Genomic DNA, 23,866 nt, shown 5'->3' with positions numbered 1-23,866 from the left:
TTGAAGGAAAGCCAAGAGCCGAGTCACCTAAAAGGAACTCCGATGAACTCTGATTCACACCACGCAATGTACGTCTTCCACGTACGATGGTAGATCTTCCCAGAAGTAGATTTTCTAGCTTTTAACAGTGTAGGAATCCCAGAGTCAGACAACCCTCCAACCTTCAGCACCTGGCCTTTAACAGCCAAGCTGTCAAAGCCAGCAACTGTAAAGCAGGATGGAAGACTGGCCCTCGGGACAGCAGATCTTCCCTGAGAGGAAGTCTCCAAGAAGCATTGGCGACCAGCCGTAACAGATCGGCGTACCAAGACCGGCGAGGCCAGTCTGGAGCCACTAGGATGACCGGAATTCCCTTCTGTCTCGATCCTGCATAGGAGTCTCGGTAGAAGCTTAAGAGGAGGAAAGGCATAAATCAGAGGATACTGACTCCGGATGCTAAGTTATTTCGCTATACACAACATATGCTACGCAATGGAGGCTTATTCTTTGTTCTAGTGACCAAGAAGTGTCGAGGCAATGGCTTAAAGAGTGCGGTAAGCAGCGGTGTTTTTGGTGGACCATCCGCCGATGCCATATATTGTTTTTAGCACGGATCACAACACGTGGTACTTGGCATTATTAAGCACTTGGCACTTTGTACATATGTATAATATATGACATTTCTAATATGGTACACTGAAGCACATATTTGCACAAATACAAATTTAAAGTGGTAGCGCCGGTCCCAACATTTCTTGCAATTTTTCCTAATCTACTACCTCAGAGGTAGGTTGGAGGCAGCTTACACCACTAAATCAACTTGATTTTGTACTGAAACTCCATAGCGCTGGTATATAACCCTTTCTATAACTGACTCCAAGGAGCCACTAGCGCTTTTGTAGCGTCGGCTAGAGGAACCCGAGACCGTGCCACAAACCTCTGAACTTTTCTGTTGAGGTCAGAGGCCAACAGATCCACCTCGAGAGTACCCCACCAGAGATAAAAAATGATGGAACACCTCCAGATGAAGTGACCCTTCTTCTTGGTCTAACTCCTGTCGACTTAAATAATCCGCTTGCCAATTTTCCACTCCCGGAATGTGTACAGCAGAGATGGCTGGAACAAATCGCTCTGTCCTTAGAATGCCTGCTACTTCCGGAGCCGCCAGGACACTTCTTGTGCCCCCTTGGTGATCGACATAGACCACAGCCGTGGCACTGTCCGATTTACTCCGTAGAGGACACCCCTGTAGACGACGTGTCCAACGATCCAGACAAAGTCTGATCGCTCGGAGCTCCAGTACATTGATTGGTAGCCTGGACTCTTCCAGAGCAGACCCCCTGGGCACCCTTTGTGCCGAGGACGCCTCCCCATCTAGATAGGCTGGCATCCGTGGTGACAACTGTCCAGTACAGGGGAAGAAATTATTTTCCCTGACGAAGTGCTGAAGATGGAAGCCACCAAACCAGGGACCCTCTCGTATTCCGGCTTATTAGGATCAGATTGTCCAGAGACTGAGAATCCTTGTTCCATTTTACCAGAATCTCCTTTTGCAGAGATCTTGTGTGGAACTGTGCAAATGGAACCACCTCGAAGTTAGACACCATCAGGCACAGCACCCGCATGTCTAGGGAGACGACCGTCTACTGGATAGCAGAAGCCGAATTGCCTCCAGCAACATTTGAAGTTTCTCCAGAGGCAGAAACCGTCTGGCTGAGGATGAACTCAGAGTCAGGCCCAGGTAGTCCAAGCTTGTGGACGGAACCAGAGCAGACTTCTGAAGAACTCCCTCAGCGTTTGCAAAGTAATCGCCAAGTTGTCCAACAAGGCAGTCAAAGACTCTGCTCGTAAGAGCAGATCGTCCAGGTACCCCAGTACCGCGATCCCCTGCTGACTGAGTAATGTTAGAACCAGGGCCAACACTTTTGTGAAGACCTGAGGAGAAGGGGCGAGACCAAAGGGTAACGCCACAAATGGATAATGCTCTTCGCCCACAGAAAAGCGGAGGAAGCGCTGATGGGAGACACATATTGTGATGTGAAGTAGACATCCTTGATGTCGATGGAGGTGAGAAAGTCCTCCAACCTAAGGATGCCACCACTGTGCGAATGGACTCCATTCTAAAATTCTGTACCCACACAAAGCAGTTTAGTGCCTGGAGGTCCAGTTTTGGGCACCCCTTGCCTTCCTTCCTGGGGACTGCAAACAGGTTTGAGTAAAAACCTTGAAAATGTTCTGACTTTGCAACTGGAACAATCACCCCTTGAAGTAACAAGTCTAGCACCGCGCCATAGAGATCCTTTAGGTAATCTGGGGCAGGTGCAGGTTGGAAGGGAAGAACCTTTCGGGAGCATATGATCGAAACTCGATCTTGTAGACAGAGCGAATAACTTTGTGAACCCACTCCCCCTGGATCAGGGAGGTCCACGGATCCAGAAAACAGTGAAGACATCCACCAAAACCAGATACGGATGAGGGCACTGCTTCATGAAGAGGAATGTTTGTCCGCAGGTCTGGCAGAACCCATTTGTGGTTTGCCCGACCAAAAAGGAGAACCCCCACAAATTGGAGATAGGACAAGGCCTTTTTAGAAGCCTGGTCCGCAGACCAGCATTTCAGCAAGATAATGCGCCACAGGACCACTGCTGAGACAGACAAGTCTAGAAAGCAGGGGAGCGGCATCCAAAAAGCGTCACAAACTGTAGCCCTTGGACCAACTGATCCGCCAGCTCCACAAAGGCAGAGGGGAGCAGTTTCTTCTCCAGGTCCCAGCGTACAATTTTAGCCCAATCAGTTATAGCTTGTGACACTAGGGCAATAGTAAATACCAGGCCAAGTGCCGACCCAGCCACAGTGAACATATGGCAGGTCAAGGCCTCCGACTGCCTAGCAGTCAGGTCTGAGAAGTCCGGGGACTCTTCAACCTGGAATTACAGTGGCAAAAGAAGACAAGAATGGGGGGCACAGGCTGCAATAGACCACCAAGACAAGGGGAGGGGGGGGGGACGTGAACTGGGAGGGAGGGGAGCCCGGGTGTCCGACCATCCCAGGGGGGGGCCCACATCCACCCCAAAACCCGCCAGGGATAGAGGGGGAACAGCTACCTACCACACCAGGAACAGAGTAGGCACTGCTCCATCGTAATGTGGGTGCTGTCGGCCAGGAGGAAACGCTGCTGCCGAAGCAAATTCATATGCGCCTTTGCGAGTCATTTAACTCGCAGGCCAGCCCCCATCCAGTAGGACTATGTCACAGCTGACCGAGCACGGAACTGCGGTCTGCATGCGCTCCTGGCCGGACTAGGGGGGACTCTAAGGATCTAGATTATCCAGTACATCACCCAGTCTGGCACTTTATTGTAGATTCTCATAGGAACCAAATCATAAAAGGAGGGAAAAAATTCCATTTAAAAAGAAAAAAAGGACTAGAGACCCCAGCAAGGAACTAGGTCCTTACTCCTGACTAGGCAGAAAAAACTGAAGACCTATAGCAGGAAGTGGGATTATACTCCCAGGGACTGTCCCATAGGCGTGCTCAAGTTTTTTTTTCAGCCTAGTTTCCTACTCCTGTACGGGGCAGTATAACCCTACTGTCAAGAAGATGAAGTGCTGTGTCCGTCAGTGAACGAAAGAGAAATAAAAAATATTCTGTTTTTTTTTTTTGGTTTTAAATTGTTCTGATTTAATTAAATCTGCGCTAAAGACAAACTAGTGCATACAAGGTGTGTGGATTACCTGTTAAACACCAAGTATGCTGTACATGTCATTTAACTTTCATTTTATAAAAATGTGCTAATGAAAACATTTGTTGGAGCACCAACCAGCTGTAAATCATTTTTGGCCATTTTGTCACTAATTTGAAATGGACACACAACAAAGACCCCTAATCTGATTTATGAGAGGCACCAATGAGGAGATCTAGTAAAAGGCCTGTATTTATAGAGCAGACAACACTGCACAGTCAGCCCAACCTACTGTGTTGTGTATGTGTCATGTGATATTTGGCCATTAGGCCATTTGGACTTAGATTAGCTTTTTAGAAATAAAGCAGGTGAATATTAAAGGAGAAGTAGATAAAGGCATATATTTTAAAACTCAAATATTCACAATAGTGCAAATAAACAAATGTAAAAGAAGCCTCAGCCTTTTCCATTAAATGAAGGTTTAAGAGACTGTATTCAGACTAGTACTTACCAGATTAGTCGGATGGAAGACACCCACGTGCAGGTATAGGGATTCAGTACCAATCGTGCTAGCCAATAGTGAACCCAAATTGAACCTGGCTAAGTGCCAAGAATCCTATAGAGAGAAGGTATATTTCCGAAGTGCTTTGCTAGCATTTGTACTATGGTTGGCAGGTCCAGCAAAACCTGCTAACAAAATTAGGTATACTAGCAGAGTATTGGCAGTCTGTTTACAAACTGTGGACTCTTATTAAATACTGGGTGAAGCAGTAGCTTCAAATAAGCCTATATAGCTGCAGGTCTTAGAAGTTAATCACACCTAGACTTCAAGTCACTGGAATGAGGGTTTAAGACCATGCAGGTAAACAGTACTTCAGCAATGTACTTACTTCTCTCCAGTCCTTAATGTGATAGGAACAAAGGGGCCTTCTTTAAGGAATAAAGTGTAAAAATGGGCCACCTGTCTAACAAGTTCATGAAACTTGAATATTTTTTTCATTACACCACAAACATTTCTGAGTGTTAAATAAAGCAAAACTGTATTCAAGAAATAACCCTACTTACAAAGCTCTAAACTCCCAAACTAGTTGCTGTATGACACATATACATCCCACTTAACTAAATGAAGAGCACTACAGGGGACTGTTAATCAGATCAGGCCTATTTAAAAAAAGTGCAGTACAAAAGATCGTTTTTTTTTCCTTTTTTTTTTTTAAGCCCTCGTGTGGAACAAAGAGACCTTCTAGGGTCATGGCACACGTGTCCTTTACATCTCCTGGGTGTAATCACTATCAAAACGTCACGCGTCACCCAATTTTGTACGTTTATCTCACTTCAAAAGTATTAATTCAGCAAGATCCATTCACAAGATTATTGGGTGATATTAATTTAAAGTGTTACTAAACCCACAACAGTAAAATGAGTCTGCAGTAAAGCATATTTGTTATACTCACTGTGGAACCTTAAAGGTTAATCCTCTGCATTATGTAAAAAGGCTCTTTGATCCTGTCTTCCCCGATCCTCCCCTTCTCCCGCAGTCCCCAAACCATCTCCCAATAGAACAGAGCCTTGGAGCAAGCTGCACATATGCTCAGTTTGATGTGTATTGCTAGGGAATGATTTTTTTTCTTAGTAGGGTGCATTTGATCAGCACAGGGCCAATCCGAATTATCCAGAGGGTCAGGGATCCTACAGCCTCATAGGACAATTAGGAGAGAAAACTCCTCCTACAAGCTTTAACCAGACAAGACTGCTCTAACTGCTGATGAGAAAAGTTATTTAGCATTTTATATTTACTAAAATGATTGCATTTCCATGTTCTGTGTATTGTGGGAGACCAGCAATAGTGAATGCAGGGTCCTGGGTTTAGTAACACTTTGAGTACCCCCGTGAAATGGAACTGCCAACTTTCTGTTGCTGTAGTGTAAATTAACATTTGGCTGGAGGATGAGTGCAAACAAAAATTAGTTTGTATAATCTCCAATAAAACAAAACAAAATATATAAAAAAGTAAAGACTTAACTGCCCTGCTAAATGTAAAACTTTTAAAGATTGTGGGTTAACCAGATGAGTAAAATAAAATCATAAAAAAAACAAAAAACTGCAGTATAAAACATGCTTAGACATACTAAAAATGAGCAAGCTATTTCAGTTTTGCTACAACTACAGGCATCGATACAACTAAGAATGGATAAGACCAGTAGAAATTGTTGGTTACATAGACATAGAGAGACTGCTTGCCTAGAGCATCTCACAATACTGCACCCCAAACTGACTCATTTGGACTAATAAAGCGGTTTTGGAGTTTACAAGCAGTATACATAAAATAGTACCTGTAATGTCTTACCAAGACAAACAGATTTACTTTCATGAACCAGAATGGCTAAACCAGGGACTGAAAATCATCATAATTTATAACGTTCACACATCAAACTATGGGCAGTTAAAAAGAAAAAAAAAAAAAAAAACCTTTGTTGGTCAAGATTAGCTGATCGATACAAACCTGGCTTTTTTTAAAGATCTCTATCTTTAAGAACTCACTTATTTTACTTTATTAGTTCTCATTGCATACTTTATTTCTCTGAACTGAAAGAGAAGCGTATTCTGTTGCAAGAAATAATCTTTATGAACAATCTGCTTGAATTCAGAAGATAGCATGACCACTTCACTTCCATTATAAAAAAGAATCCACCAATAATGTAAAAGCCTTCCTTCAGGAGGGAACACTAGTGTATTTTCATGAACTGCATTTAATATTGGTCTCCTAAAGTGTAGGTTCACATTTACCAAAAAGTACAATATGCTATATAGATATATCAGCATAGTGTGCAAACCATCCCGTCAGCCAGGGCTCCCTTTTACTTCTTATAATGTTGGCTATTAAAGGTTCCCCATGATTAAGCTGCAAGGGGTGGAGCGAAACACATTGGTGGGCATGACCTGGCTGGAATCTGGGCTGCTATTTACTTTACCTCATACACAGGTCTACTTTTGATGTGTGGCTTTTTGGATCCTTGCTTTTGCCATTAAAAGGGAGCTTTCCTAAAAGCTTCTATTGCCTGTGATGGCTCTCTCCTGAGTTACTGTAGGGACAGAGCAGTCGTTGGAACCATTTGGCCCCTAGTGCTGGGGGAGGGAGCACTGTCCTGTTCTTTCAACTTGCACATGCTCAAATCATTATAGGAGAAAGGAGAGAGTACACACTGCACCATTTGTGGCTCAAAAGAACACGACAGAGCTCTCTGTCGTGGCACTAGAGGATGCTGGTCCTTTTCTACAATAACTTAGATCAGACATCACAGGCTGTAGAGAATTTTAGGCTTTTTTAATGTAGTTTTGGCCTACATTCTTTGAACTGAAAAGGAGGCCTGGCTGGAAGCTAGGTTTAGCACAATAAGCCACTATACCCATATAAGACAACATTGTGTGCTTTTTGGTCAATGTGAACTTACAATAACAAAAACTAGCTCAGTAAAGCAGCACCTTTAAATACCAGCTGGAAAGGAATGCATATCATGTCTACAAAGAATCCCGAAGTCTGTATGTCAGTATGCAAGAGAACCCATGCCACTGTACATGATCTCAACCAGGATTAATAGGAGACACCACCCTGTAGTACGAATATAAAAAAAGCCAAGACATTGATTTAGAGAAATCCATATATGGAGGTGATTTGTGCCTATGCCTGATAAGGAACTTATATTGGTTGTAAAATGTATATGGCTTTAAATTACTTGGGTTATTAAACAAAAGGTGCCCAGTGGTTGCCATGAATAAAAAAAAGCCTTATAAGCTCCACTAGATACATAGCTTTCATGTCCAGACAGTCTTCCACTGATCCTGGACACATCCAGAGGCTAGAAAGTCTATGCAAAAGTAGGATCATCGCACTGACACAGAATAAAATGATACACCATGGCAGATCAAAAACCAGAGTGGATAAACAGGACTAACAATGCCTGGTCAAAGCGCAATTGTTAACCATAAAATCTGCCCTACATCTAAAATCAGAGCTACAAATACTTGTTTTAAGTATTGCAGCATTGATGTATAGGAACATTTGCTAAATTCCTGTAAATTGGAAGGTATATTTTACAATCATGTCATTTGGTATGCATTTTGACTGACAGACAGGGCATACATTGACTAAAATAACCCAAAGTGGTAGTATACCCTTTGCCCAAAAAAACAAAAATGTTTCTTACCACACAAGTTTGAGACACTAACACATTGGAACTGAAAAGGTGGAAATATTAAGAGCTTAAAAATGTGTGTGAACAGAGCTTTATTAGAAGGAAGGAGGTGCTCCCTTTTATTCCAGTTCCCCAAATGTAGAGTATAACGTCAAGTGCATACTGTTTCATACTTCCAACAGGCGGTGATCAAGAGCTTCTTTTACATACATTTCATTACTGGCTCCAAGTACCTAAGAAATATAGCCATTGTGCTAACATAAGAACTTAACAGGCAAAAAAAAAAAAAAAATGTAAGACCGTGCCTGGAGTATGAATCAAGTGCAAGGAAATGTAATGGGCCAGAAGTGCAAGTTGGTGTACCCAAAAACCACATTTTTTGTAGTAGTCCAAAATGTCTTCTTTGTGCTTTCAGTGGAAACATAATGAAAGCACTTCCAGTGCAGCCTACCCTTGCCATGAAAACCTGCATATCGGACAGACTCTGGGTCCAACCTAAACAGATACATGAACAATGCATTTTAAGCAAATTAGGGAAAGGAATAGCCTGGGAAGGAAGAATGTCTTGGATTTTCAAGTGCAAGTAAACGAGTTGGAGCAAGTAAAGGAAGAGCTGGCTGTTGACCCGTCCATCCATTGCTGCATAGCAGGTCTCATTTTCCTTCATACACAAAAAGTTAAACACTTTTTTTTCTTTTTTTTTTCTAGTCTCTCCCCTAGTTATAGCTCCGAGGACTTGATAGAGTCAATCAAGAAGCTAGGATACTTCTCCTAATAATGTCTGTCTCGTACCCACGATTCATACTACTGCTTGACGACAGCCTTTGTAGGGAACACTTGTCTGTTGATTCTGTTTCAGAGTCGCTCATCTCTGCATCAGGGATGTACCCATCATTGTCACTGACTAGTTTAAGCTCCTCTTTTGTCCTATCATTTGATGAAACTAGACCCAAGTACTGACAGCTGCTGTTAGGCTGACAGGTTTCCGTTTTTTGTAGCTGTCTATCTCCTTTCTTTGGAATCCGGAATCCCCCCCAGTTTTTCACTGGGCTTGTAGGCACTTTAATGGAAGAAGACGGTTTACAGTGGATTTTGATTAATGAACCACTGTATTTCGCCAAACTGTTCCCAGCTGGGCTCTTCTTTGAGAATAAAGTGGTGGTCTTCCCACTACATTGGCTTGTGGACTTCTTGCCTTCACCCTGCCTATCAGACAGCTCTCCAGGCCTGATAACTTTATGGTGCTGCTTGTGAGGCTTCTCCTTGAGCTCTGCTCTTACAAGGTCACACTGGGAGCGGCTGTCCCGCCGCTTTCTATGATCTGGCATACTGGTCTCATTTTTCTGTTGTACAGGTGCAACTTTGGCAATAGCCTTTTCCACAGAATAAGTAAAATCAGCAGATGACATTTCCTTCCTTTTGTCAGAGCAGCTGGAACGTGAGTGCAGTGGTTTCAAGGTGCTTGATGACCTGTCTTTGTCCCTGCTTTTTTTGTGAGATATTTTCATGGTGCGCTCCAGGGAGGCACTCAATTGTTTCCTGAAGAAAGCAGAGTGCCACTTTAAATCTTCAATTTTTGGGGCATCTGGGTTAGATGGGTGGGTGTTGAAGAGTAGAATGCTGTCAGAAATGGCACCTAGTAAAAAAGGATATAATAAACAGCAGAGCCAGGTAAGAGTTACATTTCTTATTTCAGGAAAACAAGTCTGCTGCCAAAAGTGAAGTAGCAATTTTTATAAAAATGTTAGTTTTTATTTGAAAAGGGGAAGTAAAAAGGAAACGTGTATATATAGAGAGCAACATGGGGCTGCCAGTGCTGAATACCTTCTGAAAATTGCAGCTGCATGTTACACTGATCCCTTGATTTGAATGCTCTTTATTATCATTAGAAAAAAATATACAAAGTATATTACACGTGCCAAGTGAGGGGACCTGTAAAGGTGTTTGAGGACCTAGTGATAATGTGGTAAAAATATATAATAAATAGGTAAAGTGAATAAATAAATTGCAGCTGCTATAGTAAAGTGCTAGTGCTGACGATGAAATATAGTAATCAGAGATAGGTGATTACCTATAGTGCTTGCTAAAGTATATCAACCACAAGAGTAAAATAAAGATGACAATATAAAAACACAATATATAAAAAAACTTGCTGTGGATATTAAAATGTAGTGCTAATTAAATAAATATATATAAATAGATACTGTGCTCCGTAATGTGATAAATGGCAATATCTGAAAAAATGAATCAATAGTAACTAAAGTTCATGTGCACAAAAACAGTTGATGAATTATAATAAACAGTCCATAGTAGAGCTGCACGATTCTGGCTAAAATGAGAATCACCATTTTTTTGCTTAGAATAAAGATCACGATTCTCGGCGCAACATCATCTTTTACATTATATAAAAAAACAAATTGGGCTAACTTGTATTTTTTCCCCAAAAAACTGCGTTTGAAAGACTTCTGCACAAATACCGTGTGACATAAAAGATTGCAGTGATCGCCATTTTATTCTCTAGAGTCTCTGCTAAAAATATATATATATATATATATATAATGTTTGGGGGTTCTAAGTAATTTTCTAGCAAAAAATACTTTTAAGAGTTTAAGGCTCCATGTACACGGGACGCTGGAAATGGCCGTTTAGGAGCAGTTGGGCGTTTTTTTCAGAAGCCCCTGAACGCAGCTCCATGTTATCTTATCTGTCCATGTACACATGGTCGTTTACAGTCATTTGCAGGCAGTTGCGTTCAGGGACTTTTTTTAGAACGCAATTATTTGCGTTCGAACGTGTGTTTCCCGACGTTTCAAACGCAGAAACGCGGCCGAACGTGACTAAACGTGATGAACCTACGTTCAGCCACGTTATAAGTTTTTTTTCTTCCATTCAAAATCAATGGTTTTGAATCAATGGAACCATTGATTTTGAATGGAGGCAGAAAAACGCTGCTAAAAGCAACGTGGCCAAACGTGCAATAACGCAAATGGAAAAAGCTACTGAAAGCACGTTTAACAGCTGCTTTTTCCCGGCGTCAGAAATAGCTTTGCAGGACGTTTTTTCTAACGTCCCGTGTACATGGACCCTAAACTGCTCTCCCTTACAGCCGGAAGTTCATTCCTTTGATCTTAGACCCGGTTCACACTTCTGCGTGTGCCGGGTTCGCATGTCATGTCGGAGCGCACTGCTCCGACATGACATGCGATCAGCTGTGCGGTGCAAGTTTAGCCATACAGTTTGTATGGCTAAATTCGCACCGCACCCGCAGCAAAGACGCACAGGAGGCATTTTTGCTGCCGCATCAGGATCGGATCGCACAGCGGTTCACACTTGTGCGATCCGATCCTGTGCGAACTGCACGATCGCACTGCGATATGCGATCAAACTGGGGGTGTCGTTAAGATTACATTGACACCCCCAGCGGATCGCATATGGCAGTGTGAACTGCCGGGGGTGCGTGTGCGATGCGGGAACAGGCTGCGAATTCGCAGCCTTCCCGCATCGCAATAGTGTGAACCGAGCCTAAAGAACGAAAAGATACATTATAAAGCATTTTGTTTATACTTATCTAGCAGCTTTAACAATGTTGATAAACATTTTGAAGACTTTTTTTTTTTTTTTACAGCTGTGAGTGAGCAGAAAACGGCTCAGTAAGAATCGAGGACATGCAGTTTAAGATCGTCAGGGGGGTGAATCGAGATCGCGATTTTTTAACGATTAATTGTGCAGCTCTAGTCCATAGTAAAGTGTTATCCACCAAAATTTTTAGTGGATGACACTTTACTATGGACTGTTTATTATAATTCATCAACTGTTTTTGTGCACATGAACTTTAGTTACTATTGATTAATTTTTTCAGATATTGCCATTTATCACATTACAGAGCACAGTATCTATTTATATATATTTATTTAATTAGCAATACATTTTAATATCCACAGCAAGTTTTTTTATATATTGTGTTTTTATATTGTCATCTTTATTTTACTATTGTGGTTGATATACTTTAGCAAGCGCTATAGGTAATCCCCTATCTCTGATTACTATATTTCGTCATCTCTTTATTATCAACCTAAAAACTGCTGTGCCGATCAGGAGCTCTGAATTTGCTTGCTTTTAGAGGTTAGCTATCAAAAGCAGAGAAAACCAGAGCCAGGCAGCTAGGATTTTCAGTAGGAGATTATCAATGGCAAGTCTCAAAATTGACCTAGGTGCCCTGTATGCAGTGCTTCACCTAAGCTAGAAAATATTTTTATGTACATCGTGGCAGAAGTCAGAAAAAAGGCTGGGTCAATGTAACTACATGCAGCACTGTACAATGTAAAATGTGAGGCACAGAGAATGATACAACAGTAGGCGTAATGTATCAAAACACCAATACTAAGTGTATTGCCGCTCAGCTACAAATGTGACTTGACCTTACATTGGAAAAATGACAGTTCAGCCTAAAAAGCATGCATATAAACGATGGTTTAATACATAATGACGCTCTAAGTAAATATGAGAAAAGTCTACAGATACTTGTAGACAGCTGTAGACAAATCATGGCTACTTGGAAAAGTGTGAACTTTTCCTTAAAGGATAAGTCCAGGCAAAACCTAACTAATGCTAAACCTGCTCTATGCAATATTCTAAACCTAATATATCTAACCCTGTAAAGCAAAAATCGCTGTACTTACATTTTCTGCACCCGATATGGTCCGGTCTCCACCGACAGATGTATTGTGCAGGAGAGGACCGACAACAGCTGTGAAATGAATGGGACTTGACGTCACCTATAGACTTACTACGGGGCTTCTGTTGAGTGCCTCTCCTGCACAGGGCCGGCCTTGCCTTTGGGGTGTGCGAGCTGTGCGGCGGCACAGGGCGCCATGGGCAACAAGGGCGCCGTGCGGCCATCACAGCTCGCAGAAGATCAGGCGATTCAGGCCGCACAGCGGGAGGTAAGCGGCTACCGCGGCCTGGACAGGGTTAACACAGGCCGCGGCCCCCGCTTACCTCCCGCTGTGCCTCGGTCAACTCACCTACTGCTGCAGACAGTCTGAGGCAAGCTGTATATCACACACAGCTCAGCCTCCGATCCACAGTGACAGATCTCTCCTCCCTGCAGTGACGCCAGAGGAGAGATCGTCAGCTCCTCCTCACCCCGCCCCTTCTCCTCCTCCCGGCCCACCCACACTCCCCCGGGATGTGTGGGTGGGAAGTTTAAAGAAAAAAAAAAGCTGCAGAGTGCAGACAGCGTGAGGTAAGTGAGGTCTCCTTCAAAAACCTGTAAGGGGGGGGGGGGTCTCTGATGTGGGGGGCTTTGTAAGGGGGGGGTCTCTGATGTGGGGGGGGACTCTGTGTGGGGGGGTCTGTGATGTGAGGGGGGCTCTGTGTGGGGGGGGGGGCTCTCTGATGTAAGGGGGGCTCTCTGATGTAAGGGGGGCTTTGTGTGTGTGTGTAGGGGGTCTCTGATGTTAGGGGGGTCACTGATGTTAGGGGGGCTCTGTATAGGGGGGTCACTGATGTTAGGGGGGCTCTGTGTAGGGGGGTCTATGATGTGTGAGGGGTCTCTGATGTAAGGGGGGCTTTGTGTGGGGGTCTCTGATGTCAAGGGGGCTTTGTGGGGGGGTCTCTGATGTCAGGGGGGCTTTGTGTGGGGGGGTCTCTGATGTAAGGGGGCTTTGTGTGGGGTCTCTGATGTTAGGGGGGCTTTGTGTGGGGGGGTCTCTGATGTAAGGGGGCTTTGTGTGGGGTCTCTGATGTTAGGGGGGCTTTGTGTGGGGAGTCTCTGATGTAAGGGGGGGCTTTGTGTGGGGTCTCTGATGTAAGGGGGCTCTGTGTGTGGGGTCTCTGATGTGAGGGGGGCTTTGTGTCGGGGGTCTCTGATGTGAGGGGGGCTTTGTGAGGGGGGTTTTCTGATGTAAGGGGGGCTCTGTGTGGGGGTCTCTGATGTGAGGGGGACTTTGTGTGGGGGGTCTCTGATGTGAGGGGGGCTTTGTGTGGGGGGTCTCTGATGTGAGGGGGGCTTTGTGTGGGGGAGCTCTCTGATGTAGGGGGGGCTCTAAATTAAGGGGTGCTTTGTGTGTGGGGTCTCTGATGTGAGGGGGACTTTGTGTGGGGTCTCTGATGTGAGGGGGGCTCTGTGTGGGGGTCTCTGATGTGAGATGGGGGGCTCTGTGTGGGGGGGCTCTCTGATGTAGGGGGGGCTCTAAATTAAGGGGGGCTTTGTGTGAGGGGTCTCTGATGTAAAGGGGGGCTAAGCTATTAGTGATAATAAAAAAGAAAAGTCAAATAAAGCGCAAAATAGGTGCAAGAAAATGTGCGCGCGGGGGGGGGGGGGTCACAGCTCACACAGGGCGCCTGAACACCTAAGGCCGGCCCTGCTCCTGCACACGGCTCCAGGCTGAAGGCGCCACTAGATGGCCCGATCGCGCTTTGATTGGCCATCGGGGATGTCAATCAGCGGGTCTGCCGGCCACCCGTGATCATTCCCAGGAGAGGCAGAATGGTGATCTGCCTATGTACACAATGTGTTAGTTAGATGTCTGATTTGTTCACCGCAATGTCGCAGTCTCGCTAAAAATCGCTGATCGCCGTCATAACTAGTAAAAGAATAATGCTATAAAAATATTACAGTTTGTAGACGCTATTACTTTTATGCAAACCAATCAATATACACCTATTGGGATTTTTGTTACTAAAAATATGTAGCAGAATACATATTGGCCTAAATTAATGAAAAAATCAGATTTTTTACATTTTTTTTTAGTTGGTTAATTGTTCTTTAGTGGAAAGTAAAAAATAGTTTGTACAACAGACCACGAGGGTGAAAAAGGGGAGAAGGCGGGACTTTTAGATGATGCCAGAGAGATCCACAATTTAAAAGAAAGTATAACATTTTCAAATTTATTGACATAGCAAGTTAAGAGTTCCCAAAAGAGGAACTGTTCCTTTTTTCTCTTTTTACATGCATATTGTATGACTATTTGTTATAACTATAGCTTGAGGTCATTGTAGCCGTATTAGTGCACTTGCGACAGAGACAATTGAGTACTGTCCGTGATACTTCATTCTGATTATGAAGTCACAAATAATGGGAGCAAACCCTGCCACAAAAAACGCTGCAAACTGTGCAACCAGATCAATCTGTCTAAAAGTGTCACACACACAAATGGGACCTTCAATATAACAGGATCATACAACTGCACCTCCAGTAATGTTGTGTACCTCATCCAATGCAAAAGATGTAGCAAAGGATCTTATGTGCCGAAACAGGACAGAAGTTGCAAGCGAGGGTGAATTTGCACAGACATACCATCAAGTAACATAAGAAGATAGTTTCTGCACACCTGTGGGACCTCATTTTTCACAACCGGACCACACTATAGAAGACCTCAATGTTTTAGTTCATAAAAGGGGATTTCAGAACTATCTAGGAATGGAAAACTTTTGAATTAAGAATGATACTTCTTTTTGACACAAAAAATAACGGCTTAAATTTAGATATGGGTTTCCTTACTCATTATCCCACAGTTTTACAACCCCCTCTGTGACTATCCCCCCCAACTTCCCCCGTCTTCAGCTCTTATCTCACTAACTATGCTAGTTTTATTACCATTGCCAGTTAAATTTGTTTATGTTTGTTTTTCTCTTTTTTTTCCTTTGGCTTAGAGATTGTGTTTTTTTACCATTCTGTTAAACATTTTGTGAATCAGTACTGCTTGGATCTTGGAAGGGGACATACCCCTTGTCCTGAAAAATTGTATGTTAGTGCAAATAAAATAAGTATCACGGACAGTACTCAATTTTAACTCTAGAAAACCCAGTTTGCACTCGAAGTCCACCAATCCCCTGAAGAAGACTGAATCAGTCGAAACGTCTTTGGGTTTTGGACGATAAGCTTTGGGATTGTGTTTTACTCGATGTGTGTCAGCAATTTTCACTTCATGCCATCCCATATCACATGGGTTTGATCTTGTTTGGATACTCCCTCTGTTGGGAGCTCTTAACTTGCCATTTCAATAAAATTGTAAATTTTTTACTTTTTCGAATAAATTGTTGATCTCTCTTGCATTATCTAAAAGTCCCGCCCTTTTCCCCTTGTTGACCCTCGTGGTCCGTTGTACAATTTGTAACATGGGACAGATGCCATCTAGGTGATGGGAATTTATTTTTTTTATTATATAGTCACTAGCTAGATGGTTGTACAAAAAATGTTGTTCCTTTTTCAAAATTGTCACTTTTTTTGTTTATAGAGCAACTGTCGGTTAAAGTAACGCATCGCTGTATCACAAAAAATGGCCTGGTCATTAAGGGGGGGTAAAACCTTCCTGTCCAGAAGTGGGTTAAGTGGTAGTAAACCGCAGTTGATGGAAGAAAAAAATCCTCTGCAAGGCAATGTCATAATGTGCTGCATGAATCACACAGGCTCTGAAGGCACTGTATACTGTACCTTCAGTGCGCATGTGCCGGTAACGTCACCGGCTACATGCACTCTGAATATCTCCTCAACTGTACATGCAACCTAAAGGCACTAATCATGACAAAGATGTTATTCAAAGTATACCAAAGACAAATTACAAAAAACCTATGAAAAATAGGTGGCTATCATTTTCCTTTTTTAAGAAAACAGGTAACAAATGTAATGCTTCTGAAAAAATGTGCAGATGTTGTTGATAGTGTAGCGAAATTCAGCAAATATAAGGGCCTTACAGCTGGTCATGCAATAAAAATGTAATAAACCATGACATGTTTATTGATTGGTTAAAAATGAAAATATGTATTAAAAGGACTCCACAAAACCGGTTATTAGCTAAGGGGAGGTCATCTGTAAGTGACACTGACCTCCAAAGTGTCCTGGAAACACTGCAGCAAAATCGGCGTTCTCCTCTTAGTTCACCTGCAACTGCAAGTTTCCAGCCAATAGCACTTGCATATTTTTTGTATTGAAATAAATGTTCTCACAGAAGATTAAGGGCTTACTGCCTCAAAAAATGCCAGGACCAAAAGCCCACAGGCCAGGGGACAATTTATAACCTAGGGGCAGAGATTTCCCTGTAGCATTTCCAATAATGGACACCTTAGAATTACTCCATTAACGGGCTTTACCCTTTCATGAATTTATATTCTGCAATAAATCCTTGTAAAAGAAGACTGTAAATACTTAAACTTTTTTGGTAGCTGCACCTGCAGGTGTTATAAGTTGCACTGAGTAAATACAGCTGGATAAAGAAAAACTGTCTGTCTTCATTTCAGGCTGCAAGCAACAAAATAGGATTTTTTTTTTTTTTAAATGGGGGTGATTCTTTTCTATTCCCACTGTATACGGTGGTGACACATCTTTGTTTTGTGTAAGTTGCATCATAGGACACTGCCACATAAACACAAGAACTTTAACAGAATGATGGTAGCAGGCACTGTGTGGGGTTGACCTAAGGTGGTCAATCAATAGCTTCTACTTCACCTATGATTACAGGGAATGTTGAGGGTTGCGCATTTACGTAGTTATACAACCTACAACATATGCAGCAAATTAGCTTCATCAAATATGTTAAAGCTAAACTCCAGACAGATATAAAATACACAGTTTAACATAGCTCTGTATTCATTAACAGTCTTAAATGCAAGCAGTGTAAGTACCTATACCCGTCATGGTATTATCCTCAGGATGTCACATCCACCTTCAGTTTAAGGATGCCCCACTGATGCTCAATAGGGTTAAGGTCTGGAGACATGCTTGGTCAGTCCATCACCTTTACCCTCAAGATTCTTTAGCAAGGCAGTGGTCATCTTGGAGTTGTGTTTGGGTTTGTTATGTTGGAATACTGCCCTGTGGCCCAGTCTCTGAAGGGAAGGGATCATACTCTGCTTTAGTATGTCACAGTACATGTTAGCATTCATGGTTCCCACAATGAACTGTAGCTCCCCAGTGCCGGCAGCACAAATGCAGCCTCAGACAATGACACTCCCACCACCATGCTTGACTGTAGGCAAGACACACTTGTCTTTGCACTCCTCACCTTGTTACCGCCACACGCGCTCGACACCATCTGAACCAAATACGTTTATCTTGGTCTCATCAGACCATAGGACATGACTTCAGTAATCCATGTCCTTCATCTGCTTGTCTTCGGCAAACTGTTTGTGGGCTATCTTGTGCATCATCTTTAGAAGAGGCTTCCTTCTGGGACGACAGCCATGCAGACCAATTTGATGCAGTGTGCGGCGTAAGGTATGACCACTGACAGGCTGATCACCCACCCCTTCAACCTCTGGAGCAATGCTGGCAGCACGCATACATCTATTTCCCAAAGACAACCTCTGGATATGATGCTGAGCAGGGGCACTAAACTTCTTTGGTCGACCATGACGAGGCCTGTTCTGAGTGGAACCTGTGCTGTTAAACCGTTGTACGGTCTTGGCAAATGTGCTGCAGCTCAGTTTCAGGGTCTTGGCAATATTACTATAGCCTAGGCCAGTGATGGCGAACGTTGGCACCCCAGATGTTTTAGAACTACATTTCCAATGATGCTCAACTACACTGAAGAGTGCATGAGCATCATAGGAAATGTAGTTCCAAAACATCTGGGGTGCCAAGGTTCGCCATCACTGGCCTAGGCCATCTTTTATGTAGAGCAACAATTATTTTTTTTCAGATTCTTAGAGAGTTCTTTGCCATGTTGAACTTCCAGTGACCAGTATGAGAGAGAGAGCGATATCAAATTGAACACACCTGCTCCCGAATCACACCTGAGACCTTGTAACACTAACGAATCACATGACACCGGGGAGGGAAAATGGCTAATTGGGCCCAATTTGGACATTTTCCCTTAGGGGTGTACTCACTTTTGTTGCCAACGGTTTAGACATTAATGGCTGAGTTTTTTTTGAGGGAACAGCAAAAATTGATTTTTGTAAAATCCTTTTCTCTTAAGCTCATTGACAGACGCAGTCCTCTTGATTAATATCAACTTGGGTTATACTGCCCTCTACAGGAGTAGGACACTAGGCAGAAGGAAAACGTTCTGACCACACCTTGGGGGCAGTCCCAGAGGGTATATCCTCTCCCTCTCTGCTACAGGAAGTCAGTTATGTCACAAAGCAGTGTTAGAGAATTTAACCCAACCCAGCTCAAAAGTAGAGGGGCGGGTACTGCGTCTGTCAATGAGCTTAAGAGAAAAGGATTTTACGGTAAGATTTTACAAAGATCCATTTTTCTCTGTCGCTCATTGACAGACGCAGTCCTCTTGATTAATATCAACTTGGGACGTCCCAAAGCAGTGCCACAAATGAGGGGTGGGATAACAGAAATCAAAATTTAAATCCAGAAGGCCCAACCGGTGCCGACTAGAAGTCTTAAAGGCTCATCAAACCAAAGGATGAGACTCAACTGAAAACCCAACAGAAAAAAACCCTCGAGGTAGACCAACGGTCTCCTCAAATTGCGGCCTGCAAAACCTTGCGGCCAAGTCGGCGTACCAGGCTCGACGAGGTCAGTCCGGAGTTACCAGGATAACTGGAATTCCCTCCACCTCTATCCTGCGAAGAAGTTTCGGCAGTAACTTGAGAGGATGTAAGGCATACCGTAGCTGATACTGCCCCCACAGGGTGACCAGCGCGTCTGCTGCGTCCGCTAGAGGATCGCGGGCGCGAGCTGCAAACCTCCGCACCTTCCTGTTGAGCCGATATGCCAACAGATCCACATCCGGGGTGCCCCAATGAAGGCACAACTGTCGAAATACCTCTGGATGAAGAGACCATTCCCCTTGATCCAGAATCTGACGGCTGAGAACCTGCCTGCCAATTTTCCACCCCCGGAGTGAATATCCCGGAGGAAGTCGGAACAAACCGTTCCGCCCACTGAAGAATGCTGGCCACTTCTATGTCCGCCAGGGCACTCTTGGTGCCCCTTTGGTGATTGACATAAGCCACAGCCGTGGCATTGTCCGACTGGATCCGAACCGGGCTGCCCTGGTGCTGCTCGGTCCAGTAAATCAGACAAAGTCTGATCGCTCTCAGTTCCAACACATTTATCGGAAACCTGGATTCTATCGGAAGGAGTGACTTCCCCTGGCTGAGCATTGGAGACCGAAGCCACCAGACCAGAGATTCCCTGGTCCGCTCGCTCAACCGGATCCGATTGTGCAGGGAATCGGGATTCCGATTCCATTAGAAAAGAATCTCCTTTAGGAGAATTCGGGTATGAGACTGGGCATACGGTACTGCCTCTAAGAAGGCCCCCATCAGTCCCAGGATCCTCATGCAAGTCTGAAGGGAAGACCAGTTGACGGATAGTAACATCCAAATCGTTCACTGAATCTTCCAGCTCCTGGCGGGAACTAGGAATGATCTTTGGGAAAAGTGAAGAAAACGTTCTGCTCAAGGAACGGGAACTACCGCTCCCTGTTGCATCAAGTCCATTACTGCCCCCCGCAAAGCTTTTAAGCGATCCGGGGATAGTTGAATGTTTGAAGGGAAGAATCGCACCGGTGGAAGTGATCGAAACTCGATCTTGTATCCCGACCGTATGACCTCGCGAACCCCTTTGTCCGGGATTCTGGAAAGCCATGGATCCGGACACCGGTGAAGACGTCCCCCCACCCCAGAGATGGGTGGGGGCGCACCTTCAGGCTGTATTGGTTTTATCTTCAGATTTGGCTGAGCCGGACTTTTGTTTACCCGACCAGCGCCCTTTGAAACCCCCTGAAGGGGCTTTGGAGCCCTTATCGCTCGCCCCCAGCGGAACGAACAAACTTTTTATGAGCAGAAAAGGAAGGTCCTCGCCTGTTACGAGGTCCTTTACCTTTAGCAGTCTGTGGCAAAAAAGTGCTCTTCCCCCCAGTGAGATCCTTTATAATCTCATCCAAGGTGGCCCCAAACAGGCGATCCCCTTGAAAAGGGAGATTAGCCAAAGCTTTTTTGGACCCTTGATCCGCCGACCAGCACTTTAACCACAACACGCGTCTGAGGACCACTGCTGACACCGATGCACGCCCTAACAAGGGAGTGGCGTCCAGGGCGGCGTCACAGACGAACTGTAGTCCTTGTATAATCTGCTCCATCAAATCGGATGCTGCCGGGGGGATACTTCTCCCCTTTAAGTCACGGCGTAACAATTTGGCCCATTCTGTCAATGTTTGTGAAACTAAACCAATGGCAACCACTGGCCTGAAGGTTGACCCTATCAGGGAAAAAATGGAGCGGGATTCCGCTTCCACTTTTCGATCCACCGGCTCAGAATCCGTATCTGAAGTATCAGATGAAATAGTGGTAGGCGGGGGTCGCTTTCTTGACCCCCGTCCCTGACAGGCCACCTCCACCCGGGATACCAAAGACTCCAAAACTGCTGATAATGCATCAATCACAAGTGGGGTACTGGAGGGTCCTGCGGCCACCTCGAGGGGATCAGGTGGGGATACATGTGTGGCAGGGTCCATGATTATACAAGACACTTGCCAGCAAACAAAAAATAATAGCAAAGAAAAAAAACTTTTTTTTTTTTGTAATCCCCCAGCGCAACAGTGCCCCTCAGTGTACCTGCTTTGGAACCACAGAGAGAGAGAGAGAGAGACCCCAAGGCTCACCACCTGATGCACAGAAGTTTCTATCAACCTGCTCTCAGCACTGTCTCTTACAGACAGGATCGTTTTCCCATGTAAAGGAGGCGGCCCCGCCCCTTTACACGCCTTCCGGCGCGCCTCCCATGCTACTCCTCGAGGTAGCTGGTCATCTCCAAAATGGCCGCCCCCATGCTGGAGACACGAGGCTACGCCAAGATGGCGGCCCCACGCGACCTACGGGAGGATGGCGGCCTGTGGAAAGATGGCAGCGGCCTGCGGAAGGTAGCTATCGGCCTGTGCGGCCTGCGGGAGGTGTACGGCCTGTGGGAGGATGGCAGGAGTCCAGGCACAGGCATCGGCCTGTATTGCAACCTTATGTATCAGGTAGGATGCTATCACCCTCTTACATGGCCATCCTAACAGTAATGTCAGCCACTGACTTCAGTGATGGTCCCTTTACAGTGCCCCTCATACAGTGACTACCGATAGTCAGCTCCCAAACCAAGCTTCCTGGTTCTTATTCACTAAATCACCCTCAAGAGGGGGATCTGTGACACCTGTTATAGGATAGAGGGGATCCAGGATCATAAGGGTCCGATCATCCCAGGGAGGGGCCCGCGTCCACCAACAAACCCATCAGGGGGAGAGGGGGAACATTTTAATCACCATACCGTGACAGGCGGGCGCCAACTCCTGACAGAACCCCTCTCCACCGAGGTGGGGGGGCTGTCGACCAATACGGACGCCGTGACTCAGTTCCCAACTGGTTGTCGGCGTCCCGGCGAGACGTTTAACTCGCAGGGTCAGTCCCCGTCCAGTGGGACTATGTCGCGGCCGACCCAGCGCGGAGCTAGGGCCTGCACGCGCTCATAGGCTGACTGGGGTGACCACTGGATCTCAACATCCAGCCCGTCGCCCAGTTTCAGCATACTTGCTTGAAGATCTCACAGGAACAACTGGAGACAAAAGCTGCCTAAAAAAAGTTTTTCTAAAAAAATCTTGCCAGGACCAAAGATCCCAGCAAGGAACTTAGGTCCTTACTACTAACTAGACAGAAAAAAACTGACTTCCTGTAGCAGAGAGGGAGAGGATATACCCTCTGGGACTGCCCCTAAGGTGTGGCCAGAACGTTTTCCTTCTGCCTAGTGTCCTACTCCTGTAGAGGGCAGTATAACCCAAGTTGATATTAATCAAGAGGACTCCGTCTGTCAATGAGCGACAGAGAAATTTACACTGTTACACCAGCTGTACAGTCACTACTGTACACTGTAGCAAAGTGTTATTTCTCCAGTGTTGTCACATGAAAAGATATAATAAAATATTTACAAAATTGTGAGGGGTATACGCACTTGTGAGATAGTGTGTGTATATATATATATATATATATATATATATATATATATATATATATATATATATATATAGTTCGGGGGTTCTATGTAATTTTCTTGCAAAAAATACTGATTTCAACTCAACTTTTAAACAAACTTTTTGGTAAAAATAGGCCTTGTCTTGAAGTGGTTAAATATATCTAACCTAACACTACTATGATACAATACATAGTTTTTATTGAGCAGCCAAGGAAACATACCAGCACTGCTTTTATCATGATCCATGAGTTTTGTGTATAGATTAAATATCTGTTCCTGGACTTTACACACAGAGCGCTTCATCTTTTCTCTCCTGGTTACCATGTAAGTAAGATTGCGGACCTGAAAAAGAAAGACCAAGAAAAACTCAAATTGGATATGGGATTGGTTTAGCACAGAGGAAGTGTCTTGATTTTACATCAGAATCCTCCTTTGGCTCTTTAGGCTTAGCACGGCAGAACAGATGTATAGATGACAATGTAAAGCCAGGGGATTCATGTAACACAATCCAGAGGATACACAGTAAGAAATGGATACTTCGACATCTCCATGCAGCACTGATGTAGTGCACTTCCTGCATTTATACACCAACTTTTTGTATTTCATGGAAAGGATGCTTGCAGTAAAAAGGAAAGGCTAGTATTACTGTAAAACTCTGCTTTCATCATCCCATGATGAAAATGGTTTGTAAAATAGCTCAGTGTAAAATACTTTTTATATATATATATATATATATATATACATATATATATATATATACACACACATCTATTTTGGTGTGGCTAATGTGATCCCTAAGCTCTGGCTCCCATGTTAGCGAGACTACAAATCATGGGAGGGATTCCCGACAACAGGAAGCCAGGGGGTGTTCTGCTCACTGACAAAGGGGAGCTTGAGCTTAAAGTAGAACTAGAGGCAAAACTTTTCTTTCCATTTCAGATAGAGTAAGGGAGGGTTATAACCTTGGTCAGATATTTTTTCGTCATCTGTGTCCCATTGCAGAGATTTCCCTTCACGTCCTGTCCAATAACAAAACAAGAAGTGAGAGGAAATCTCCACAAATTAAGGGAATTCCTTGGGGACCATGAGGTCACTAGA

At 44.3% G+C, this 23,866-nt stretch overlaps 1 protein-coding gene across 3 annotated transcripts in view; it reads right to left on the bottom strand.

The window, feature by feature from the left end:
* Positions 1-7,945: 7,945 nt before the first annotated feature.
* Positions 7,946-23,866, bottom strand: part of JADE1 (jade family PHD finger 1) — a 353,837-nt gene continuing 337,916 nt past the window's right edge. For all 3 annotated transcript variants that reach the window (XM_082270299.1, XM_082270301.1, XM_082270300.1), the window contains 2 exons: positions 22,990-23,110; positions 7,946-9,490 (listed from right to left, as the gene is read on the bottom strand). In XM_082270299.1, the coding sequence (XP_082126425.1) occupies positions 8,604-9,490; positions 22,990-23,110 (1,008 nt within the window). In that variant the 3' untranslated portion in view covers positions 7,946-8,603. The remainder of the gene's footprint in view (positions 9,491-22,989; positions 23,111-23,866) is intronic.

This window comes from Pelophylax lessonae, assembly GCF_965119305.1.
Source record: "Pelophylax lessonae genome assembly, chromosome: 1".
Taxonomy (NCBI): domain Eukaryota; kingdom Metazoa; phylum Chordata; class Amphibia; order Anura; family Ranidae; genus Pelophylax; species Pelophylax lessonae.
The sequence above is the reverse complement of the archived record's forward strand: the minus strand, read 5'-3'. Positions and strand labels throughout refer to the sequence as shown.